The sequence below is a fragment of the Lepus europaeus genome, chromosome 21, assembly GCF_033115175.1.
Source record: "Lepus europaeus isolate LE1 chromosome 21, mLepTim1.pri, whole genome shotgun sequence".
In the NCBI taxonomy this organism is placed as follows: domain Eukaryota; kingdom Metazoa; phylum Chordata; class Mammalia; order Lagomorpha; family Leporidae; genus Lepus; species Lepus europaeus.
Window position 1 is genome coordinate 59392029 of NC_084847.1, and position 24339 is coordinate 59416367.

Genomic DNA, 24339 nt, shown 5'->3' on the forward strand with positions numbered 1-24339 from the left:
TCACGTAATCAGCAGTGCTGGCCAGAACAGAGGGTGCCACTTCCCCTGCTGCTGCCAGGGACTGGGTGGGGGAGGAGGGATCTGGGGGCAGAGGGGAGGAGCTAGAGCAGAAGGGGGTGGGTCCTTGGGTCTCTGAGCTCTTAGTGGCGGAGCTGCCACCTGGGCTGGTCAGGGCTGACCTGTGGGCGTGTCTGAAGGAGCCCGCAGGGGCCTTGGGGCCTTTGCTCCTCCCTTCCCTGGAGTGCGGCCCCTTGCTATTCCTGCCTGAGGGTGCAGGGCTCAGGTGTGCCTGCTTGCTTGCCTCGGAGCGGCGGCTCCCCCGGCCCGTGTGCTCTGGCCCGGGCTCCGTGTTTGGCCCCTGCTCAGTGGGGTGAGATCACGGGGTTTTCTTCTTCTCCGTGTTTATTTGTTTGAGTGATGGGGCTCCCACCCACTGCCCAGCACCCACAGCAGCCGGCACGGGGCCAGGGTGAAGGGGTGAGTCAGAGTGTTCCAGTCTCCCACGGGGGTGCAGGGACCCAAGCGCTTGAGCCATGGCTGCAGGGTGCTGGAGCCAGAACTTGAACCCAGGAGCTCCGATGTGGAACTGGACACTGGGGTCGGGAGAGGAGTGGCTGTGGCTGTGTGGGCGGGGCTCCCGCAGGAAGACGTGGTACGCCACGGTTTGGTGTTGAAGACTGAGCAGGGTGCTGTGGGCGATGGGTGCCCACAGGCCTGTGTGTGTCCCCCTGCCCTCAGAGCACCCACACAGGGGAGTGGGTCTCACTAAGCCACACGTGCCTCGAGGGCAGGTGACAGGCTGCACCCCCACCCCCTCCACACCTCCCCTGCCCGCAGGGTTCACATTCCCGTCACAGCTGCACAGGTGTGGCCGTCAGCCGTGCTGACCCGAGTTGTGTTCCTGCTCCCACAGGGCGACTACGACCAGAGCAGGACCAAGGTGCTGCACCTGAGCCAGAACCCCGCCCGTGCGGCCAGGCAGCGCCTGCGCGAGGACCAGGAGCAGCTGCAGGCAGAGTGCGAGCGGCTGCGGGGGCTGGTGCGTGCCCTGGAGAGGGGAGGCCCCATCCCCGCCGACCTGGAGGCTGCTGCCAGCGTGCCATCGTCCAAGGAGGTGGCAGGTAGGCCCCACCCCATCCCTCAGGGCCCTGGGCAGCCGGGACCCCCACGTCTCCCAGCTGTCCTTCATGGAGACAACAAGGCCACAGCCCCAGACAGGGCCTGCCCTCCCCTCGGCAGCCCGGCCATAGGGCACCTGGCCACAGACTCAGTTTCCAGTGGGCCATGGGGGCGGGTGCTGCCCCCACCCTTGGCCACTTAGTGCTGCTCAGTGCCGCCCGGGTCCTGCAGCACTCTGGAGACAGGTCCATCCATCACCCGTCCAAGCACCAGCCTGCTCAGCCAGGAAGCCGGTGCTCTCATCCGGCCTCCCAGGTCTGTAGATCAGGAGCGGCCTTGGGGACTTGAGCTTGTCACCGCAGTGTGGAGTGACAGCTGGGGTCTTCCCAAGCCTCTGCAGCTGCAGAAAACACAGCTCCATGAATGCCAAAGCAGGGACCTCCAGGCGCTGCCCTGCCCCGCCCCACAGGGCACCTTGGGGAGGCCTCTGGGCCCGGCCGCCTGTCTAGGCCTCCACGGCAGCTGGGAGCGTGGCCCCCTGTGCCTCCACCCTGCGTGTCTGGGGCCCGCTCTGGTTGCCCTGCCCGGCCACGTGCTGGGAGGTAGGCTGGGCCAGGGGCTGTGGGCGCCGCTCCTCGGGGCAGGGGCAGGGCCGTGGGCGCCGCTTCTCAGGGCGGGGGCTGGGCCGTGGGCGCCGCTCCTCGGGGCGGGGGCTGGGCCGTGGGCGCCGCTCCTCGGGGCGGGGGCTGGGCCGTGGGCGCCGCTCCTCGGGGCTGGGCCGTGGGCGCCGCTCCTCGGGGCAGGGGCTGGGCCGTGGGCGCCGTTCCTCGGGGCGGGGGCAGGGCCGAGGGCGCCGCTCCTCGGGGCGGGGGCTGGGCCGTGGGCGCCGCTCCTCGGGGCGGGGGCTGGGCCGTGGGCGCCGCTCCTCGGGGCGGGGGCTGGGCCGTGGGCGCCGCTCCTCGGGGCGGGGGCTGGGCCGTGGGCTCCTCAGAGCTGGGCTCGCTTTTCGCCTCCCGAAGGAGGTGCTTTTCTGTTCGCACATGTGTGTCCCCTCCCCTGCCACATCCTCGGGGGAGGGGCATCACTGTGGTCGGAATCCCTGGCCACAGTGCAGAATCCTGGTGTATCGGTTGTCCCCATGCTGTCTCCTTGTCACCTCCCCTGAACACCTGAAGACAAGGTCTCCCAGAGCCGGGTCTGCAGCTGTGCGAGATAAGATGGCGTAAGGCCTGGGGGCGGTGCCTGGTGCACAGGAGGCCTCTGAGGCACAGGCCTGGGTTTGGAGCGTCAGTCCCACCTTCGCTGGCATTGTGGCCGCCACAGCTTTGCCATCTCCACTGTCAAACGTGCCGTGGCTGTACTGTGGCAGGTGTTGTGCCCAGGCCGCTGGCACAGTCACGCTCAGCATGTGCGCCTCAGTCTTCCTGGACTCCTGTAACCATCAGCAGGGTGGCCTGTGGCCCCAGCCTCGGTGGCCTCTTCTGGCAGGGCCTCTGGTGTGCCAGGGTCCTTTGTGAGACCAGGGTCCAGGCACGGCCATGGGGGTCAGTGGTGACCCAGGTGCCATGAAGCTCCACAGGGGTCCGCACCTGCCAGGGCGTTCTCTGGTCACCCAGCTTTGGAGCCATGCACGCCTGACGCCCACATGGCCCTCATACGTGTTCAGAATCAACGTTGGGCCCTCTAGGCACATCTGACACCGGCCCATTAGCCCCATCCTGCTTTCTGTGGATGCAAACACCCAGGCACGTTAGCTACGTGACAAGGCCAGGCCCCGAGCAGAGCTCCCTCCACCCCAGCCACCTCCCTTGTCCCCAGGGTGCAGGGGCCCAAGGTGCCGCCCTGTCCCCCACGCCGCCCAGCAACACGGTCACGTTAGCACCAGGCCATGCCGGGTCATCTGCTCCCCGGCAGCTGGGAGAGTCCTCTTGTGTCGGCCTGACCGGACGTGCAGACAGCCGCATGGGCTCAAGGGATCTGAGGGTGGCCCAGACTCAGCAGCACAGCTGGCCTCAAGTGCACAGTCCCCTGCTGGCCTGGGAGTGGGCTTTGGCCGCAGGTGTTCTGCCCTCCTAGCCCTCCTAGTGCACGGGGGTGGGGGAGCCGCCCTCGCATGGTGCAGCTGCCTGGTCTCCACGTGGTTCTGGGGGTCCTCCCGCTTCCAGCCAGGCTGCGGTGGGCACAGAGGCCCAAGTCCCGTCCTCTTCCCGCTGCGCCTGCCCTGCCTGCTCTGCTGTGTGCTTGGCGAACCTGGGGCGTGCCTGGTGCATCTTCTAACTGAGAGGATTCTCCAGTCCCTTGGTGTCGTCTTAGCGATCGCATCGGCTCCCCAGTCGCTTCTCTCTGGTTCCGGGCTCCGGGCTCCGGGCCCCGGGCTCGGTCTGTCTTGGGCTCTCTTGTGCTCTGGGCCCGGCTATGCAGGTGGTCAGGGCACAGCAGGCAGGACTCGGAAGAGGTGTATCCAGGGCACACTGGGTGGGGGGGCCCAGTGTTGCCCAGCAGACCGGACGGAGGCTGAGTGGGAGCAGGAGCTCAGCTGGAGCTGGGGTTGGGCACGAGGCACACCCGGGGTGCCCAGGCCCAGGTGGCCAGCAGGACTCCTGTGTCCACTGTGTCTCCCTTCTTGGGGCCCCGAGATGCAGTACAGGGGCCTGGCTCTTGTCTTGACTTCCTTAATGCTGAAACCCACAGAGAGATGTGAGCTCCGGTGTTTGTGGCAGAGTGCAGGCAGGCAAGTGGTCAGGTGACCAAGCAGGCAGGAAGACAGCAGCCCATCTGATGGATGCCACATGACGGCCAGAAGGCCAGGAGCTGGCAGCAGGTGGCACTGGGGGCGGGGTCCCTGGCAGCAGGTGGCACTGGAGGCGGGTCCCTGGCAGCAGGTGGCATGGGGGCGGGTCCCTGGCAGTAGGTGGCACTGGGGCGGGGTCCCTGGCAGCAGGTGGCACTGGGGCGGGTCCCTGGCAGCAGGTGGCACTGGGGCGGGGTCCCTGGCAGCAGGTGACACTGGAGACGGGTCCCTGGCAGCAGGTGGCACTGGGGCGGGGTCCCTGGCAGCAGGTGGCACTGGGGGCGGGTCCCTGGCAGCAGGTGGCACTGGAGGCGGGTCCCTGGCAGCAGGTGGCACTGGGGCGGGTCCCAGGCAGCAGGTGGCACTGGAGGCGGGTCCCTGGCAGCAGGTGGCACTGGGGGCGGGTCCCTGGCAGCAGGTGGCACTGGAGGCGGGTCCCTGGCAGCAGGTGGCACTGGGGCGGGGTCCCTGGCAGCAGGTGGCACTGGGGGCGGGGTCCCTGGCAACAGGTGTGTGGAGAGGTGGAGGCTCTGATCAAAGACCCCAGCCCCCCAGCCCCCCCAGACGCCACTGTGTGCAGTGTGCAGCTGCTGATCCCCTAGGAAACTAAGAGCCACAGACCAAGCACCGGGGCTTTACCCTCTTGGAGCAGTGACTCTTTAAGAAAACAAAAAAAGGTTTACTTATATTTGAGGTCTTCCATTCACTGGTTTACTCTCCAAACGGCCGTGATGGCCAGGGCTGGGCCAGGCTGAAGCCAGGAGCTTCGTCCGGGTCTACCACATGGGCACAGGGGCCCATCATGGAGACCCAGCATCAGGGACAAAGGAGACCGTGGACACTTGCAGAAGGAACAGCAGGTCGTTTGTCAGAGAGTCAGGGCCAGAGGGCTGAGCACCCCGTGCAGAGTGCTGGAGGCGAGGACCGAGGCTCTGTGGTCCCCACCATGAGAAGTCTGGACAGGGAACGAGGTACATGTCCAGGTGGGAGGCTCCATGGTCCCCACCACGAGAAGTCTGGACAGGGAACGAGGTACGTGTCCAGGTGGGAGGCTCCGTGGTCCCCACCACGGGAAGTATGGGTGGACAGCGAGGTACGTGTCCATGTGCACAGGGTCTGACAACCTTCACCGGCCTTGCTTGAGAAACGAGTACAGGGTGTGCTCCAATCCCACGAGGTGAAGCCCAGAAAAAGGTGTGGAGTACAGGAGGCAGGCACTCCGCCTCAGGGGGGTGGGCTACCAACGCCACGTGTAGGAGGGCTTTGTGAGGGGGACTGAGAGACGCCGTGTTAAGGAGGGGGGACTGAGAGACGCCATGTGAGGGAGGACTGTGGGAGACGCTGTGTGAGGAGGACTGTGGGAGACGCTGTGTGAGGAGGACTGTGGGAGACGCCGTGTGAGGAAGACTGTGGGAGACGCCGTGTGAGGGGGACTGAGAGACGCCGTGTTAAGGAGGGGGGACTGTGGGAGACGCCGTGTGAGGAGGACTGTGGGAGACGCCGTGTGAGGAGGACTGTGGGAGACGCCGTGTGAGGAGGACTGTGGGAGACGCCGTGTGAGGAAGACTGTGGGAGACGCCGTGTGAGGGGGACTGAGAGACGCCGTGTTAAGGAGGGGGGACTGTGGGAGACGCCGTGTGCGTGATCTCGGGTGCAGAAGAGCAGAGCCGAGGCACTCCCAGAAGCCCAGGGCTGAAGCCGTGTGGCCTCTCCCAGGGTCCCCGCAAGGGCAGCCTGGCTGCTGAGCATCCGGGGCCCGGCCCTGTGCTGGCTGCTGACCAGGTGGGAGCAGGAGGGCGCACAGTGGCCGAGCTGCCTCTGCGGCAGGGGACGCCTGGGCGAGTCCCAGTGGGGTGCTGCTGGTTGGCTCAGGTCCGTTCCTGGCTGTCTCAGCTGGAGATGGGGCCTGGAGGACGTCTCGGTGTGTCGCTGTCTCCACGGCAGCCGCCCACCGGTGCTGTGTGTGTACAGCTGGAGCAGCAGGCTCGGCGGGGAAGGTGCTGGCCGTGGCCCAAGCCAGGCGTGCTCACTGCCCACAGCCCCAGGGCAGCCTCACTCCCCGGGGAGCGTGTTGGGGCATCCAGGCCCTGTGGGCTCCTTGTCACAGGGACAGATGGCAGTAGCACGTCTGACGTGTACACCAAGTGCCAGCTGCTGCAGGGACCCGCTCGTCCCTGGCTCGCCAAGCTTGGCGTCATCACACGGCTGTGACCAGCGAGCCCTCCCAGCTCCCCAGGGCTCCCACACCTAGGCTGCAGAGCCTGGGAGCAGGGTCACCTTTGGCCTCCCCCATCACAGGCGTCTGGGCCTTCACTGGGCCTTCACCAGGGTCTCTGGTACCCCCAAAGGCACATCTTGGAGGATCAGGCCCCAGGGGCCACGGCCCCGGGGACCTGTCTACCTACTGGGCCGTTCTCCCGCTGTCACTTTGTAGGTGGCTGTTGCCGGGAGCAGCCAGCACAGCGCCAGGGCCATGGTGTCCCCATGGGTGCCCGTAGAGCCTGAGGCAGGAGGCCACTCCTGCCACGCCATGGAAGCCCCAGAGCGGGGCTGGACGTTAGCCTTCCCTGGACACGGCAGGCGGGGCCCCGGGGCCCCCGATCAGCACACACAGCAGCCACTTTCCCAGCAGGATCGTGGCCATTGGCCCACGGGCAGTGGCAGCCCCAGGCAGGGGCCAGCTCTCCAGCGTCTGCCTCCTCCCCTGTGACAGCCATGGCCAGAGAGCACGGCCAGCCCCCCGGCTTCTCCGAGTTCCTGGGAAGGAGCCTGGGACTTGGGGGCTCTGTCAACAGGGGGTGTGGGGCAAGCCCCCCCCTTCCTCACAGGCTCCTCGCTCTGGTGTTCTCCAGGCCTGGGGGATCTGTGTGCCCTCTGGACCCGCACTGCACGCCCCCTCCCCGGCTCACTCAGGCCCTGGCCCCAGAGGTGTCTGCCGCCCCTCCCCTGCAGGGGTTGAGGGCTCCCATGTCCGGGGTCGCAGCCAACAGAGGCTCTTGCTGCGCTTCCTGCTTGGAAGACGGGGCAGGTGGAAAGTTTGGAGGGTGGACAGGCACCTCTGTCCTTGACCTTCCTCCTGCGGGATGTGGCTGTCACTCTAGAGCAGCTGTCAGGGGAGGTGGGGCTGGCCCCGCCCCCAGGAGGCTCCCCCGTGGTGGGCCCCAGGACCCGCTGCAGCTGCCCCGGAGCCAGGGTGACGTGGAGCGCTGTGGACGCCCGAGGCCTGCCCTGGCATGACCAGGCTGTCTGTGCCAGCTGTCCTCGGGCCACACTCAGCACAGCCGGGGGTGGCGTACCAGCCTGCTCTCAGCCGAGGAGCCCAGGGCACCTCACTGGTTTGGTTGTCCCAGTCACCCCGAGTTTGGGTGAACGTGGCTACCTGGGTGTTGAGCATCTGGGCCGGCTGGTCAGTGGGCAGCAGCCTGAGTCTGGATGCCCCGTCCCCACCCCCGGTGAACGTTCCCAGGCCTCGGCGTGGACCCCCCGGTCAGTAGACAGGCTCTTCCTGGTTGGAGAGCCAGGGGCCGTGAGGAGGAGGGTGAGGTGCAGCCCGGCCTCCTGTCCCGCCCAGCGCCGCGTCCGCTCTGAGCGTCAGGCAGGAGCATGGATTTCCCAGTTTCTTCCGTGTCCCGCTCCAAGGCTCTGGAGGAGCCTGCGCCCCAGCCACCCCTGCTGTCTCTCAGCTCCTCGAGCGGCCCCTTGCTGTATCCAGCCTGGCCTGGAGAGATTAATAATTACCATTTAATCAGGTAATGCATTAATATTAAAATCATCTAATCTTGTTAGAGCAGCACATTGAAGGTGATCACATTTGTCACAGCTGAGCCCAGAGGGCTCTGGGGTGGGGGAGGGGGAGGGGGGCAGACCGCGCCCTGCTCTGCCCTGGTCAGGGAAGGCACTTCTGGGGGCCTGGCTTGGGGCCGGCTCAGCAGAGATTCTGGGGGCTTTTTCTTTAATTTTTTAGAAGATTTATTTATGTATGTATTTATTTGAAAGAGTTAGAGGGCGCGAGAGACAGAGAGATCTTCCACGTTCCCAAATGGCCGTGGTGGCTGGGGCTGGGCCACGCCAAAGCCAGGAGCTTCATCCAGGTCTCCCACATGGGTGCAAGGTCCCAAGGACTCTGGCCATCATCCACTGCTTTCCCAGGCGCGTGAGCAGGGAGCTGGATCGGAAGTGGAGCAGCCGGGACTCAAACTGGTGCCGGTGCGGGATGCCGGTGCTGCGGGGCAGAGGTTTAACCTACCGAGCCACGGCGCCAGCCCCGCCAAGGGCCTTCTCTGCCTCGTCCCTGGGCCTCCGCTCCAGACCAACCCAGAGTCTGCTCTTGGGCTGTGTGGCCTTGGAGTCTGCTCTGTGAGGACAGGTGGAGCGGTCTGTCAGCCAGGGCTGCGGCCTCGGTGACAGACACCCGGAGCAGGGCTGACGTGTGGGCCGTGATGGTGCCACTCACGTGACGGGGGCGTGTGTGGCAGCTTGGTGACCCGTGGCCCCCAGCTGCTCGCTGCGTGCCCATGTAGAGGTGGCCGCTGCACCGCCCTGGGCACGCTGCAGGACTCACGCTGGTGCTGGGGCAGCCACTGCAGAGTTGTGAGGCCTCCACAGGTGCCCAAGCCAGGTGTGTCTGCCTCTGCGTGCTGGTCTTGCCATGGCCTTGCCCCTCCCCCGGCCTCCTGGAGGGAGGGGCAGTCGCCATGGATTCCAGCAGGGCCTTGATTGAGGGGAGCAGGGGCTTGTTGGAGCCCCCAGAGCAGCAGCACAGGGAGCTGCAAGGAGAAGGGGCCGGGGAGGGAGCTGTCCAGGGCCAAGCTGAGGTCACAGGATTGTGAAGGAGGCAGTCCGGGCTGGCCCTGGGCCACAGATGGAGGCTCTGCCCGCCGGCACTGGCCACCCCCGGCTTCCCAGCAGGTGCTGAGCTGGGTCCTGGAAGCAGCCCAGCTCTGCAGAGTGTGGCCGCAGGGCTCTGCAGTGCCCCGGACTGGGCAGTGGCAGTCACTTCCTGCTCCAGCCGGAGCAGCCTTCCAGGTCCCCGGGGCCCCCTGGGTGTGCTGTCAGCACAGCACAGAGGAGACAGGCTGGCGGGAGGCCTCGGGCTGAGGGAGGGCCAGAGCCACACGCAGGCCCAGGTGGGCGTAGGCCTAGGAAGCACTACAGGCGCTGGGTCACCAGATGCCCAGGACATGCCGGGGCCAGGGGGACAGCTGCGTGTCTCCAGGATGAATGCTTCGCCTGGGGTTGCTGGGGTTCACCGTGCAGGACTGGCGCGCTGCTGTCCCTGGCTGGCTGCACGCCTGTGCCACCTGCCGCGCTCCTCGGCACGCAGTGGTACCTCAGCCCCCGCCGCCTCCCTGGGCCACTCTGATGTGGTCAGTGTCAGGTGGGAGCTCTGTCCCGGCACGGTGCCGCGTGGCTCGCTTTGGCAGCCATCCCTCGCGTGGGGGTCACATCTCCGAATGCGTGACCTACCCCCAGGCCGAAGGATCCGCTCCTGGTGTTTTCTGCCCAGCGTGTAACCTGGCCGCTGTGGTGTGTTTTGGGTCACCTTGGCACCGGGGTGAGGTAGGCCATGGCCTTTTTGCTTTGTTTTCCACATGGCTGGCCCGTTGCTCCTTCACTGGGAAGACACCTGCCTTCCCCTGGCTCTGCACCTTGGCCAGCAATCCCCTCGACCACAAGCTACGTGTGCCCCGCGGCCCCGAGTGTCTGCCCCCGCGCCAGCCAGTCGCCACCTCTGGAGTGGGTCACAAGGCCCTCGCGTGATTCCGCCGCCTTGCAGGATGGTTCTGGCTGCTCTGGTCTTCCCGTCTGTCTGCCCAGGCGCTGGCTTCAGCCTGTTTATCGACAGAACCCCGCTGAGCTCTTCGTGGGCGTTCCATTAAGTCTGAGGTGCGCCTGGGCGGAATTCGCGCCTTGATGGGGCTGACTTCCTGCCCCGGCGCTTGCTTAGGTTTTCCTGGGTTTATTTCCTCGGCATTCGGCGACTGCGCGTGCACACCACTGCGTGTTTCCTTAGAAGTGTTCCTGTTTTGTTGGGGTTTTTAGACCTGACGTTTGGGGATCTTGTAAATGCGTGTGTTTGCAGTTTCTGCTCGCTCGTTGCTTGCACGCAGGAACATGGTGGGTTTCTGTGCAGAGACCATGCACACGGGATCCGGGGGGGCTGTTGGGTTTATGTGTTCTAGGTCTCGTCAGCGCAGGCGCCTGTGAGTGGGAGCTGTCTCGTGGACCCCGCTGGAACCTGTCGCCGTGGGTTTCATTTCCTGGGCGGTGGGGCCATCCGCCCCTCCCCAGAGCAGGCGACACGCGCGCCGTTTATAGCCAGGAGCAGCAGTTCCCTGTTCGCAGCTCACGGTGGGGCTGTGATATGTGGGCTGCTGGGCTGTGTGACGGGCGGCCTCACGTGTCCGCAGGCTGCCGGCGGGGCTACTGAGGTGGCACAATGATTGCCTGTGTCCGTGGGACGAACCCCTTTGGAGCGGCATAGTCTGGCCGTGTGTCCCAGCGTCTCTGCTGTGCTCACCGTGGCCTGCAGCTTCCCCACACGGCACTGGTCTGGTTTTTGTGTTGGCTCGAAGAGTGACGTGAGCAGAGTAGAATTGGCTGGCACCAGCGTCAGGGGCCCGGGACTGCCTGTGGCAGGTCCCAGGAGTCCCGGGAAGAGTGGCCACGTCTGCTCTCGGTGGATTTGGGGCAGGCTGTGTCTTTGAGACACTGGCCCATCGTCTTGCACCTGCCAGACTCAGGGCCGAGGGCTGCGTGTGCTGCCGGCCGGCGAGGGCTGCGCAGCTCTGCTTAGCCTCCTCAGCTGGGCCGTCTTCGAAAACCTGGGCTGTGCTTCCATGAGGGCCTCCCTCCTCTGTTCAGTTGTATTAATTTCTGTCCTTCTATTTCCTCCCTCCTGCCTGACTGCAGATTGGAGATCGTTATGTATTTCTAACACAAGCAGTTACTGCCGCACGTGTTCCTCTGAGCGCTGCTTTAGCCGCACAGCAGACGCTGAGCTGTTGTCTTTGCACACAGGCTCAGTTCAGAATATTCTCAATCTGCATCGAAGGTGGCCTGTGGCTTCCACGTGGGTCTGTGGTCTGTGGTCCCTGGTTTGAATTCAAGTTTGTGGTCTGTGGTTTGAATTCAGGCTTGTGGCCTGAATGTGGCCTGTGGTTTGAATGTAGTCTGTGGTCTGTAGTCTGTGGTTTGAATGTAGTCTGTGGTCTGAATGTGGCCTGTGGTTTGAACATGGTCTATGGTCTGAATGTTGCCTGTGGTCTGTAGACCATGGTTTGAACATAGCCTGTGGTCTGTGGTTTGGATGTGGCCTGTGGCCTGTGGTTTGGACGTGGCCTGACGTCTGGACGTGGTCTGTGGTTTGGACGTGGCCTGTGGTCTGTAGTTTGCCCCCACAAGCCTGTGCGTCAGAAGCTGCACTCCTGGCGGGACAGCGTCAAGCGGTGCTCAGGCTGCCAGGGTGGAGCCTGTCAGTGCTGTCACGTCTCCCCGTGCCTCTGCCCAGCCCCCCACGAGACGACCCTGCAGAGGCCCTGCCTTCCTGCCTGCAGGCCTGTGCGCCAGTGGGCTGGGTCCACCGTGAGTGGCCAGAGCCAGGCCCTGCACTCCAGCAGGAGATACCCTAGCTTGCCGTGTCCACCGGACCTGTGCCTTCCGAGAAGCGTGTCTTTGTAGTTATTTTCTTTTGACTTCTACATAGCCGAGGGAGACAGGGACAGAGAGAGCACTTCCATCCACTGCCTCACCAAATGCCACAGCAGCTCGGACTGGGCCAGGCCGGAGCTGGGAGCTGACTGGGAACTCAGCCCAGGCTCTCCGTGGATGGCAGGGACGCTCATGTTGGCGCCGTCGCTGCCACCTCTCGGGGTGCACGTCAGCAGGTGCTGGAGCCAGGTGCAGGTGCTCCGGGGGACACCTCAGTCGTCTACCCCTGCCCGAAGTGCGTCCCTCCCTCTCGGAGTCCTTGCTGGACTTTCAGGCAACTTACTTTTCTTGGTTTCTTGTTTATTCCGTTACGTGGAGGAACCTATTTCCTTTTAAGACAAGCATCTCAGGATGCCTGAGCACTGGTACGCTTGCTTGGCCGCGTCGGCCTGGGGGTGTGCCCGAGCACCGGCCTGGGGGTGTGCCCGGGCACCGGCCTGGGGGGTGTGCCCAAGTACCGGCCTGGGGGTGTGCCCGAGCACCGGCCTGGGGGTGTGCCAGCACCGGCCTGGGGGTGTGCCCGAGCACCGGCCTGGGGGTGTGCCCGGGCACCGGCCTGGGGGGTGTGCCCGAGTACCGGCCTGTGGGGTGTGCCCGAGCACCGGCCTGGGGGTGTGCCCGAGCACCGGCCTGGGGGGTGTGCCCGAGTACCGGCCTGGGGGGTGTGCCCGAGCACCGGCCTGGGGGTGTGCCCGAGCACCGGCCTGGGGGGTGTGCCCGAGCACCGGCCTGGGGGGTGTGCCCGAGCACCGGCCTGGGGGTGTGCCAGCACCGGCCTGGGGGTGTGCCAGCACCGGCCTGGGGGGTATGCCCGAGCACCGGCCTGGGGGTGTGCCAGCACCGGCCTGGGGGGTGTGCCCGAGCACCGGCCAGGGGGGTGTGCCCGAGCACCGGCCTGGGGGTGTGCCCGAGCATCGGCCTAGGGGGTGTGCCCGAGTACCGGCCTAGGGGGTGTGCCCGAGCACCGGCCTGGGGGTGTGCCCGAGCACCGGCCTGGGGGTGTGCCCGAGTACCGGCCTGGGGGGTGTGCCCGGGCACCGGCCTGGGGGGTGTGCCCGAGCACCGGCCTGGGGGTGTGCCCGAGTACCGGCCTGGGGGGTGTGCCCGGGCACCGGCCTGGGGGTGTGCCCGAGTACCGGCCTGGGGGTGTGCCCAGGCACCGGCCTGGGGGTGTGCCTGAGCACCGGCCTGTGGGGTGTGCCCGGGCACCGGCCTGGGGGGGTGCCCGGGCACCGGCCTGGGGGTGTGCCCGGGCACCGGTGCGCTCACTGGGCCTCGTCAGCCTGGGGGTGTGTGCCGGAGTACCAGTGCACTCGCTCGGCCACATGGGCCCGGGGTGCATTCAGTCCGCTCTCTGTGGTTGGTTTGCTGTGTCTCCTGTTTCTCGTTCCCGTTTCCTCTGTGCTGCCTGTTTTCTGATGACCTGACATTCTTCAGCATCCCGCCTGGCAGTATCTTCTCACAGCTGCCGTGTGCTTGGCGCACGCCCCGCCCACCACCGTGCTTCCAGTGTGCCGCAGACCTGCCTGAAGCATCCGCTCTTGGTACCTGCCTGGCCGTGTGGAGCTGTGCTCCGCCGCGCTGCACGTTCCCGTAGCGTCCACGGCTCCCTGCGGGGGTCACAACTCCCAGAACGCCGTCCTTGGGTGGCCTTCCTAGAGTGTCCGCGGCCACGGATTCCCTCCGGTTCTGTCCTCTTGCCCTCACGGCTGGAGGCGGCCCATGCCGGCTCTGTGGGCATGGGCACTGCCCCGGGCCTGAGGGGCGGGTTCCATTCCTCACTGGCACAGTGGTGTTTGGGTGTTGGGAGTGAGAGGCAGGGAAGGCCACGCCCACATCCTTGCTGGCCAGCTCTCAGCAGCTGCAGGGCTCACAGCTGAAGGCAGGGCCTCCTGGAGCCTCCAGAGCCCTGTGCTGTCCTGGCTCAGGTGCCGTCTCCCTGGGCCACCTCCTGGGGCCCGGGCCGTGTTGCCAGTGTCCAGGCCTTTTCCAGCTCTGTGAGGAGTGCTAGTCTCTGCTGGCATGGGCGCGCGTCGGCAGAGAGCCTGGCGGCCCTAGCTCTGCTTCTCAGGTCATCTGATGCTGCGCTGTCCACAGACCAGCTCGGCTCTGGGCAGGGGTCTGGCCCTGTAGTACGATTCCCAGAGCTCCATGGGCCTGGCTCAGAGGAGTCCTCCAGAATTCCCCATGATCTTCCCAGCATGCCCCAGGTCACCAAGGGCTCCTGGTGATCTCGAGCCACAGATCTGGGGCTGGCCCTGCGGAGCCACGGCCCCCACAGCTGCAGCAATCCCGTGGCTGGTGCCAGCCGTGGTCACAAAGAAGAGCAGCGGGACTGCCCTCAGTGCTGGCGAGGAGCCCCGTGGCTCCCAGGCGTCCGTGCAGCTGCAGCTGCGCCTCCACGGAGAGCCCGAGAGCCAGGCACAGAAATCGCGAACGGAAGGACACGGTATTTCTGCCGCTGGTTCTCAGCCAGGGCCGGGGCTTCTGTTGGCCCCGGTCTGCCTCCCTGCTCGCCGCCAGGAGCAGCCGTGGGGGTGGGGAGGGGTCCAGGTTCAGAGACGTGGCAGCAGCCTCACCCAGCTATGGAGCTCGCACAGCACAAGGCAGGGCAGCAGGGGGTCCTGGGACGTACACGGCTGCCCGTGGTCAGCTCCCAAGACGGCATCTCCAGGCCCAGATGGCTCAGGGGCCAACTCTGCCAGACACTCAGCTGAGCACCGGTGCCAGCGACAAGGCTGGGAAAGGAGACGCAAGCCCTGGAGCCAGCCTGGGGGTCTTCATCCCAGGAACACGGTCAGTGAGCCTACGGATGTGTCCACGGGCTGCACAGAGAAGCCACGTGGTCCAGGCCACAGGCGCAGTCAGAGCACTCGACGGGATCCGGGCCAATGAGGAGGAGACGGGAGCGGCCCAGGCAGAGAGCGACAGGCAGGAGCTGCAGGCCCTGGTCGGAGCAGGCGGGCTGGAGAGTGAGGAGCACACGTCTCTTCCCGAGATGCAGGGGGACTCTCACCAGTGACCACCACCCTCTCCCGGGGCCGCCCTGCACTGTCCAGGAGCCCTGGCCGTTCCCTCGGTCTTGATGTGCAGCCGAGTGGGGTCCCGGGGCAGGCGGGTGCAGCAGCGGGAGGCTCTTCCTCCCTCGGTGCAGAGTCGCCCCGGGCATTCGCGAATGATCCCCATGGCCTGCACCTGCTCAGCAGCACGTCTGGTGGGGGCTGGGCTGGGCACACGGGCAGAGCCTGTTCCCGCTGGTCCCAGCCCGTGGTCAGCAGTGCTGTGCACAAGGGCAGGCCTGGGCCTGACGGTCTGCCTTCAGCAGCCAAGCGGGGGCCTGTGCTCATGGAAGGGGGAGAAGGCCGAGAAGACCCCAGAAGCCGAGGCTGCCCTTGGCCCACGCCCTGCACTGAACTGCAACATGGGTGGGGCTGCGTGGCCCGGGCAGCACCCTCCCCCCAGCTTCAGCTTACCTGGGCGTGGACAGGGCTGTGAGCCCAGGCTCTGAGCAATTGTGAGGGTCCAGGGGCAAGCTCCCAAGAGGACCCAGGCTCCTGTGCACGTGGGAGACACCTCTGTGGGCCCCACATCAGAACCTGAGGGGCCCAGGGCCAGGGCAGGCCGAGCACTCCTCCAGCCACGCGTCAGAGCCGGGAGCCGCCCCAGCCCCAGCAGCCCCCGGTGGGCCCAGGCTGGGCGCACGCACTCTCTGCCTGTGAAGTTTGTCCTGTCAGGTGGTGGAGGCCGCCCATCCGCTAGGTGTGCCTGGACTGGCAGAGGCCCTGGCGGCTCCTCACTGCGTTTGCAGGCCTCCTGCCACCCTCCCCGGCTGCCTGGACAGACGCCCTGGGCTTGGCTACACCGCAGTGCCCAGAGCGGACCCCTCAGTCCGTCCTCTGAGACGTGGTTATTGTTGGCATTGAGAAACAGTGCTTGGGGTGCACCGAGGGGGTCGACACTTGGGTCCTGGGCGGTGATTCTGGAACTGGTTCCTGAGGCTCCGGTGGGAATCAGCAGAGGTGACACAGGCAGGGCGGCTCCGGCCGGGCGGTGCTGAGTCTGGCACGGTCCCGGTCCCTGCCCCTGCCCAGCAGCAGTGGGCACTGTGGGGCACGGTGGGTTACGGACAGCCTGGTTGTGCCTCTCGGCCGCGTGGGCCTCCCCAGCCCCACCCTGGGGGGTGCTGCTGTAGAGTGGGCGAGGGGCAGGGGCAACTGGGGGTGAGAGGGCCCAGAATTGGGGGTGCAGGGACACCCCTGCGTCTGCTGGGCTCTGCTGTTCCGCGTGCAGGGCAGGGCGGGACGCAACATAGGGCCATGGCCCACAGTGGCCACCATCCCACCCCCTGCTGCTCTGGGGCCCAGCCACGCGCCTTTCAGGGCATAGCAGAAGACTCAGCCATCCTTGGGAACCAGAGATGGGCCGAGCTCTTGGTGCCGCCAGACCGTCTTGGAGGGAAAGCCCAGGCCCCTCAGCCCCCGCCCAGCCCTGCCCCCTACCTCCCGCCACATGTCCCCTCGCTGCCCCAGCCTGAGGAGGAGCCCTCCCCCACGTGTCCCCTCACTGCCCCAGCCCGAGGAGGAGCCCTCCCCCCACGTGTCCCCTCGCTGCTGCAGCCCGAGGAGGAGCCCTCCCCCACCCCCCACATGTCCCCTCGCTGCCCCAGCCCGAGGAGGAGCCCTCCCCCCACCCCCCACGTGTCCCCTCACTGCCCCCAGCCCGAGGAGGAGCCCTCCCCCCACGTGTCCCCCACTGCCCCAGCCCGAGGAGGAGCCCTCCCCCACCCCCCACATGTCCCCCACTGCCCCAGCCCGAGGAGGAGCCCTCCCCCCACCCCTCACTGTCCTGTCACCTGAGACTTCTAACTTGGAGCCTGGTGTGTCGCTGGGAATCCCCCTCGGCTGAGGCCAGCGGCTGTGACCCTCACAGGGTCTGTGTCCAGGGCGTGCTGCAGGAGCCTGCCCATGGCCCCACTGCTCTGCTCCCTCCTCTCCCTGACAGTGTCGCTCGACGTTGTGCCAACGGCTGCCCTGGGTCCCCCAGCCCAGGCGGGCACACGGCCACCGTCCAGTGCCGGAACAGCTGGGAGGCAGGGCCCCTGCATCCAGAGGGGCGGAGCCCATGGGGAGAGCTGAGGCGGTGTCAGGGCCTGGCCGGCCTCCGTGGCCAGGGCACCTCCCGTCAGCCCTGCCCTTGGTGTCCACGCTGTCCCGCTGTGCTTGGCACGCCCACCGGGGCCTCGGCTTCGTGGGATCACTGCATTCAAAACCGAACTCCCAGGCCGGGCGTCTGGCGCAGCTGAGCAGCCACTTCGGACACCCACGCCCCGTGTTGGGATGTTGGGTTCGAGTCCCGACGGCAGTTCCAGTCCCAGCTTCCTGCTGACCCACAGCCAGGGAGGCTCCCGGCCTTGGGTCCCTGCTGCCCACACGGGAGGCCTGAGTTGTTCCGAGCTCCCAGCTTTGTTCTGGCCCAGCCGCAGCCATAGTGGGCACGCGGGGCGTGCACTGTAGCAGGAAGGCCCCTGTCTCTGCCCTTCAAACGAACGGAAAGTAAGTTGTAAAGGTCGCCCGGCTGTCGGCTCTGTGTGGTTCAGGGGTTGCAGGGAGGGCAGCGTGGCAGGGCCGCCTGCACTGCCTGTGGCCAGGGAGGGCCTCGTGCCCACGCCCCGTGGGCTCCGCCTGCTGCTTGGCCTTCCCGAGCGCTGCCTCCACGGGGTGTCTGGTCACACATCGGCCTTTTCGCTGCCTCCTGTTTGGGCGTCCGCGTAGCTAGGTGCGGCCCCACTGCGTGGAGGGGCCGTGCTGTTTGCCATCCTCTGATGGACTGGTGTGCTGTCGTGAAGGCTGGAACACAGGGACCCGTGGCAAGGCATGGATCACCTGGGTGATGGGGTCGGGTTGGAACGCAGGCCCCCGTGGCCGGGCGTGGGCCCCACAGGGTGACGGGGTCGGGTTGGAACGCAGGCCCCCGTGGCCGGGCGTGGATGGCCAGGGTGATGGGGTCAGGTTGGAACGCAGGCCCCCGTGGCTGGGTGTGGGTGGCCAGGGTGACGGGGTCGGGTTGGAATGCGGGCCCCCGTGGCCGGGCGTGGGTGGCCAGGGTGACGGGGTCGGGTTGGAACACAGGTCCCCGTGGCCGGGCGTGGGTGGCCAGGGTGACGGGGTCGGGTTGGAACACAGGTCCCCGTGGCCGGGCGTGGGCCCCACAGGGTGATGGGGTCGGGTTGGAACGCAGGTCCCCGTGGCCAGGTGTGGGTGGCCAGGGTGACGGGGTCGGGTTGGAACGCAGGTCCCCGTGGCCGGGCGTGGGCCCCACAGGGTGACGGGGTCGGGTTGGAACGCAGGCCCCCGTGGCCGGGCGTGGGTGGCCAGGGTGACGGGGTCGGGTTGGAACGCGGGCCCCCGTGGCCGGGCGTGGGTGGCCAGGGTGACGGGGTCGGGTTGGAACGCAGGTCCCCGTGGCCGGGCGTGGGTGGCCAGGGTGACGGGGTCGGGTTGGAACGCAGGTCCCCGTGGCCGGGCGTGGGTGGCCAGGGTGACGGGGTCGGGTTGGAACGCAGGCCCCCGTGGCCGGGCGTGGGCCCCACAGGTGATGGGGTCGGGTTGGAACGCAGGCCCCCGTGGCCGGGCGTGGATGGCCAGGGTGACGGGGTCGGGTTGGAATGCGGGCCCCCGTGGCCGGGCGTGGGTGGCCAGGGTGACGGGGTCGGGTTGGAACGCAGGTCCCCGTGGCCGGGCGTGGGTGGCCAGGGTGACGGGGTCGGGTTGGAACGCAGGTCCCCGTGGCCGGGCGTGGGTGGCCAGGGTGACGGGGTCGGGTTGGAACACAGGTCCCCGTGGCCGGGCGTGGGTGGCCAGGGTGACGGGGTCGGGTTGGAATGCGGGCCCCCGTGGCCGGGCGTGGGTGGCCAGGGTGACGGGGTCGGGTTGGAACACAGGTCCCCGTGGCCGGGCGTGGGTGGCCAGGGTGACGGGGTCGGGTTGGAACACAGGTCCCCGTGGCCGGGCGTGGGCCCCACAGGGTGATGGGGTCGGGTTGGAACGCAGGTCCCCGTGGCCAGGTGTGGGTGGCCAGGGTGACGGGGTCGGGTTGGAACGCAGGCCCCCGTGGCCGGGCGTGGGCCCCACAGGGTGACGGGGTCGGGTTGGAACGCAGGCCCCCGTGGCCGGGCGTGGATGGCCAGGGTGACGGGGTCGGGTTGGAATGCGGGCCCCCGTGGCCGGGCGTGGGTGGCCAGGGTGACGGGGTCGGGTTGGAACGCAGGTCCCCGTGGCCGGGCGTGGGTGGCCAGGGTGACGGGGTCGGGTTGGAACGCAGGTCCCCGTGGCCGGGCGTGGGCCCCACAGGTGATGGGGTCGGGTTGGAACGCAGGCCCCCGTGGCCGGGCGTGGATGGCCAGGGTGACGGGGTCGGGTTGGAACGCAGGTCCCCGTGGCCGGGCGTGGGCCCCACAGGTGATGGGGTCGGGTTGGAACGCAGGCCCCCGTGGCCGGGCGTGGATGGCCAGGGTGACGGGGTCGGGTTGGAATGCGGGCCCCCGTGGCCGGGCGTGGGCCCCACAGGGTGCTGTCGGAACTGCGCCTCCCCCATGACAGATGACGGGAGGCTCCTTTGCGTTGCATGTTTGCCGTGCCCGTCTCTTCAGCAAAATGCCTCCTTAAATCTCTGCCCAGCTCTTAATTGGGCTGTTTGTCTTCTAATCATTTTCTTAATGCTTCCATTTGATAAGTGGCATTTTTAATTTTGCCGAAGTTGGATTCATCCATCTTCCTCCCGCGGCTGCTCCTTCGTCCTTCCCCCAGCGTCATGGGCCCCAGCAGTCTTTCCAGAAGCTTCTCTGTCTCCATTCTGGTCCTCCTTGCGTTTTGTGCCTGGTGTCAAGCAGTGCGGGTCCATGGCTGCCCCCTGGGTACCTGCCTGGAGGACCCGCCTCCCGCCGAGCTGTTCCGCCCCTCTGGGGAAGGCAGGTGCTGTTCCCCCCGGTTGGGGCGGGATCTTTATCTGGTTGTCCCTGCTGTGTGCTCAGAGCTGGGGATGAGACTGGGTGTGTTGCACACTCCAGCACTGAAGCCACTGGCCTGGGGCTGCTCCCTGCTGGGCCTCCATGAAGGGCAGGAGAGCGGGATCCCGGGCCCCGGCTCTGCTCATGCGCAGATGCCCTGTCCCCCTTCCCGTCTCCACTGTAGCAAACCCCTCGGCTGCGCTAGGAGCTCGGGGTGCTCCCCTCTCGCCCTCCGTCCTGCCTCACAACCAGAATCGGCACATCCCAGGTCACCCCCTGACTCCCGCCCCCTGCACTATGCAGTTCCTGGGGTCACCCCGAGGCTACTCAGGGGGTCCAGGAAGTCCTCCATCTCTGGCTTCTTAGCCGGGCCACCTGCATGGTCCCCTCTGCTGTGAGGAGTGGTGGCTGGGCCGGGGTGGGTCTTCTGCCCAAGACCCCCAGCGGCTGGTGTCACAGAGCAGCCAGGTGGGCACTGCTGCCCGGACCCCCCTGCCACTCCACAAAGCAGAATCTGGTGTGGTTCTGCCATACACCTGCTGTGTGTCAGATGGGCTCGTTTGTGGCAGAATCAGGGAAGGGTCCCCGAGGACACGGCCAGTTTCTCTGTCCCTGCACAGCACGCGGCTCCCGATGGCCTCCCTGCCTGCCCTGTTCCTCTGCCCGCTTCTTCCAGAACCTTCTTCCTCTTCCTTTCTCTCTGCTGTCTGACTCGGCGTCACTGCCCACACCAGCAGATTCTGATAAACTGAACCATCTACAGGCCTTGTCTTGCCGCGAGCAGACAGATGGACCTGACAGTGACAGCCCATAGTAGATGGGGCTCCCTCGCCTCCCGGGAGTGAGGTGTCCTGAGCCCACGGCCCCAGGCCTCCCTCCGCGGTCCTGCCCAGTGGGCTGCCCCAGCTGCCCCTGCAGGCCATGCTTCTGGAAGGAGGTTTCTGGACACATGGATGAACAGCTGTGCTCTCTGGACCTCGGGCACTTTGTCATGGGAGCTGCATGTGTCTGGGGGTTCCAAGGTGTCCGCTGTGGGACGCGCAGGGGTCAGGCTTTGGGGACACCGCTGACCCTCACCAGAGGCTGAGGTGTGTGCTTCTAGGACAGGATGAATCCTGTGGATGCCCCGCGCTGGGCAGCCTGGGGTGCGCCGCGGATGCTCCATCACCTCCCTGCGGCTGTGGCACGTGGCTTCCTCCAGCAAAGGTGACCCCAGCCTGGACACAGGGGGTCTCTTGGGGTCCCGAGACCCCTTTGCTCATCTGGCCCAAGAATGACACCCCCTCCCAGAGGCCTGTGGTCAGAGGGTGGACATGGCCCAGGAGGGACCACATGCCCGGCTCAGAGCCCCTGGCGGTGTGAGCGCCGCAGCAGGGAATGGCGCCGAGACTCCTGGCGCCAAGACTCCTGGGAGCGGGGCAGCAGCCACGGGGCCCTGGGCTCTGGTCGCATCTTCCTGGCACAGCTGCTGCCTCCTCTGTGCTGTGCTTGCCCTGCCTCGCCTGGCGAGCCTGAGCCTGAGCCTGAGCCTGCCCTGCTGCGTGGCCGCCACCTGCCAGTGTCCCAGCCCAGTCTCACGACACAGAAGCTGATGTGTTCTGTGTATCTCGGGCCGAGACACCACCCACTTCCTATCCAGCTCAAGCTGGCCTCGCTGGGTCAGACACCTGCCCCTTGTCCACTCGGCCAGGCTGGGAGGAGGCATAAACGCCACCAAAACACGTGGTCAGTGCTCGCCCTCAGGGACAGTGTCGTGGCCCCCACCCCTGGTGCAGCTCACTGCCCGTCCGTGGTGGGGTCAGCTGGAGCTGCCGGCACCTGACTGCCGTCCCAGACTGGCCCAGTCGGGAGAAAGGGTCCCCGTGCTCTCATACCCGAGGCCTGTGTGCCGGTGTGGACTGGATGGGTTCAGCCCAGTCCTTGATTCGCAGCGGGGGCTACCACGTGCAGGCTACCACTCTGGGCAGGCACACGCTCCTGTCAGGCACGGACCGGGCACAGCCATGTGGGTTGGTCAGGAGGTCCCGGACTGGGCACAGAAGTGTGGGTTGATCAGGAAGTCCCGAGGGAAGGCGTGTGGGCTGGTCAGGAAGTCCCGAGGGAAGGCGTGTGGGGGTGGCCACGTCGGGCTCGGCCCAGAAGTTTGCCGTGGTGGAAGGCACACACTCACGCCAAGCTGTGGCCACCTGGAGGCCCCCACGTCCCTGGAGTGCACCGGGTGTCCAGGGTGGGCTGTGAATCCGCAGGAACCAGACAGGTTCTGTGGGACACGCGGCGGCTGGCAGAGCCTTCCTCCCGCCCTAGGCAGGGGCCGCGGCCCTCCTCCTCCGCCTGCGAGCCAGCGCTGGGGGCTGTGGGGGTGGGGGAGGGGAAGGCGCCCTCCTGCATGTGTGATCCCAGCCCCCGCCTGTCACCCGGGACGCTCCCGCCCCGTCATCTGGGGCTGTAATTGCTGGTGTCTTTTTAGCTGTCTGCACGGTGACAGGCTGCTTGCTGGCGTGAGCCGGTAATCACACAGAGATGCCCTGGTTGAAAGCCACGCGGCGCTTCCCCGGCGGCGGGCACGCGGCACCTCCTCTCTGGGTTAAAACGTGCAATTTCTGGCCCAGCAGGGGAACCCGGGCTCCCAGGGCCTCTGGCACTGGCAGAGTCGAAAGGACTGCGTGCCCCTAGGCCAGCAGGAGCCCCGCTCCTGGGTGCTGGTGCGCCACCCACCTGTCGCTGGGCCCCCATCTGGGAAGGCTGTCTCCCCGGCGCTGTGCAGGGAGCAGGAGTCTGCAAGAAGAGGGCCTTGAAGGCAGCCCGGCCGGCGCAGGCACCCTTGGGTCTCACACTGTCCAGTGCCTTGGTTGCGTCCACTGGAGTTTGGGTTTGGCATGGGCAGGCAGAGCTGGGCAAGGCACTGCTGGCCCTCTTGGGCAGGCTCAGCCTCAAGCACACCACCCCCAGGGGCCCTCCCTGTGCCCTTTGGTGGCCACGCCTGGGATGTGAGACCTGCCATCCACAGCCACCGCGTGCCTGTCCACGGTCGCTACTAAAGTCACATGAATATTTGATGCCCAATTATTAAATATTTTAAAATGTAAAACTGGAGTAGTTGAGAAGTTTGCAGGAGATGAATATTTTATCTCCAGCCCAAGCAGCCCAGTGCCTCAGTGCCTGCTGGGGCGTCTGCACGGGGGAGGCCTCCGGGCACAGCCCTGGTTGGGTTCCCTCCTCTGCGGCCATCGGGGATGCTCGGCACGTCTTGTCCAAGCTCTGGCTGGGAACTAGCGTGGGGGCCTCCTGGTCCACAGACTGGCGCCCCCATCAGAGAGCCGTCGGTGGGAAAGAAAACAAGAAAGTAGGTGCTTGGGATCCGGACTCTGTGAGCACCGTGGGCAGCCGTGGGCTAGTGCCCCCCACCCCGACCCCTACTCTGCCCCCACCCCCACCCCTGCTCTCTGCTCGCGAGTGCCCCCACCCCCACCCTGACAGCCCTGTTTGCCATTGCAGCTGTGTGTCTAGATGGTTCCATGTGCTTCCCCGAGAGTTGAGCTAATGTGAGGGGTGGAGCGGAGCTGACCACAGCCTCCCCAGACATAGCCCCGGCCAGCGGGCCCTCCCCTGCCTGCACACACCCTCGGCTGGGCAGGGCCTTGGGCTGAGACAGGCAGCCTGGGGGTGTTGAAGCCACTAGGCCAGAGCAGGACCGTGGTGCTGGTGGGGGACAGGGAGGTAGTGTGTCCACTCGGAGGTTGAAGGAGTGTCGAAGGCACAGAGCAGGGCTGTGGTGCCAGTGGGGGGTGGGGCAGTGTGGCCATGTGGGGGTGGGGAGGGTGCAGAGTAGGGCTGTGGTGTCAGCGGGGGGCGGCAATGGCCACGTAGAGGTTTTCCGAGCAGTTAACACACAGCTCGCCTGGCCAATGTGGGTGGAATTTGGGGCTCACGGGCAGGAAAGGCAGGTGATGGGGAACGATGCTAGGCTGAGGCTGGACCTCAGAAACCTCCATAGGGAGCATGGACGTGGGCCTGGGCTAGCTGCGTGGCACTGGGGGGAGAGGGATTCCCTGGAGATGGGGCTGCTTTAGCCCAGGGGCTTGGCACTGCCCTCACACAGCGCAGTGGCCTCAGCCGTGTGCCTGGTGGCTGAGCCCCAGGGCCCAAGCCATGACCCTTGGCAAACCCTGTCAGGGTTGGCCGCGCCATGGCCCCATCTGTGCACTCGCCGTTGCCAGTGGGCCAGGCGTGGGAGCAGCCTGCAGTGCCTCCCAGGCCCTGGAGAGGGCCAAGCCCAGTGCCCAGCGGCTGGGGCCACAGAGCCCAGTCAGCCTGGGCTGCCGGCTCTCACGGGCGAGGAGGCAGTGGCGGCTTCAGCAGGAGCCCCATCTTTTATTGAGTGGCTCCCTGCCACTGTGTGAATTATTCATTGGGGTTTATGTAAGGCCTGAGTGGCGAGGGTGGCGGCCGGGGACTGGGAACGGGAGTGTTTGTGCTCCAGAGGAAGTGCGCGGCTTCCCGAGGGCGCCCTCCGCCCCTCCGCCAGGCGGGCTGGGGTCAGGGCCCCTCGCCTGGGAGAGGCCGTGGCCCCTGTGGGACGCCCTCTGCCTGTTGGGCCCCCGCCGTCCTTGTCGCGTGTTTCAGAGCTGTGCCATGGTGGTGCCACCGGCCTGCGCGGGCCTGGGCCTGCTCTGAAGGGCAGCAGCGGGGCAGTTTCCTCCTCCAAGGCGGGGCT

At 66.7% G+C, this 24339-nt stretch overlaps 1 protein-coding gene across 3 annotated transcripts in view; it reads left to right on the plus strand.

Annotated features, from left to right (window-relative positions):
• Window positions 1-24339, plus strand: part of MAD1L1 (mitotic arrest deficient 1 like 1) — a 312783-nt gene that overhangs the window by 231047 nt on the left and 57397 nt on the right. For all 3 annotated transcript variants that reach the window (XM_062179870.1, XM_062179871.1, XM_062179872.1), the window contains one exon: window positions 914-1121. In XM_062179870.1, coding sequence (XP_062035854.1) covers window positions 914-1121 — 208 coding nt within the window. The remainder of the gene's footprint in view (window positions 1-913; window positions 1122-24339) is intronic.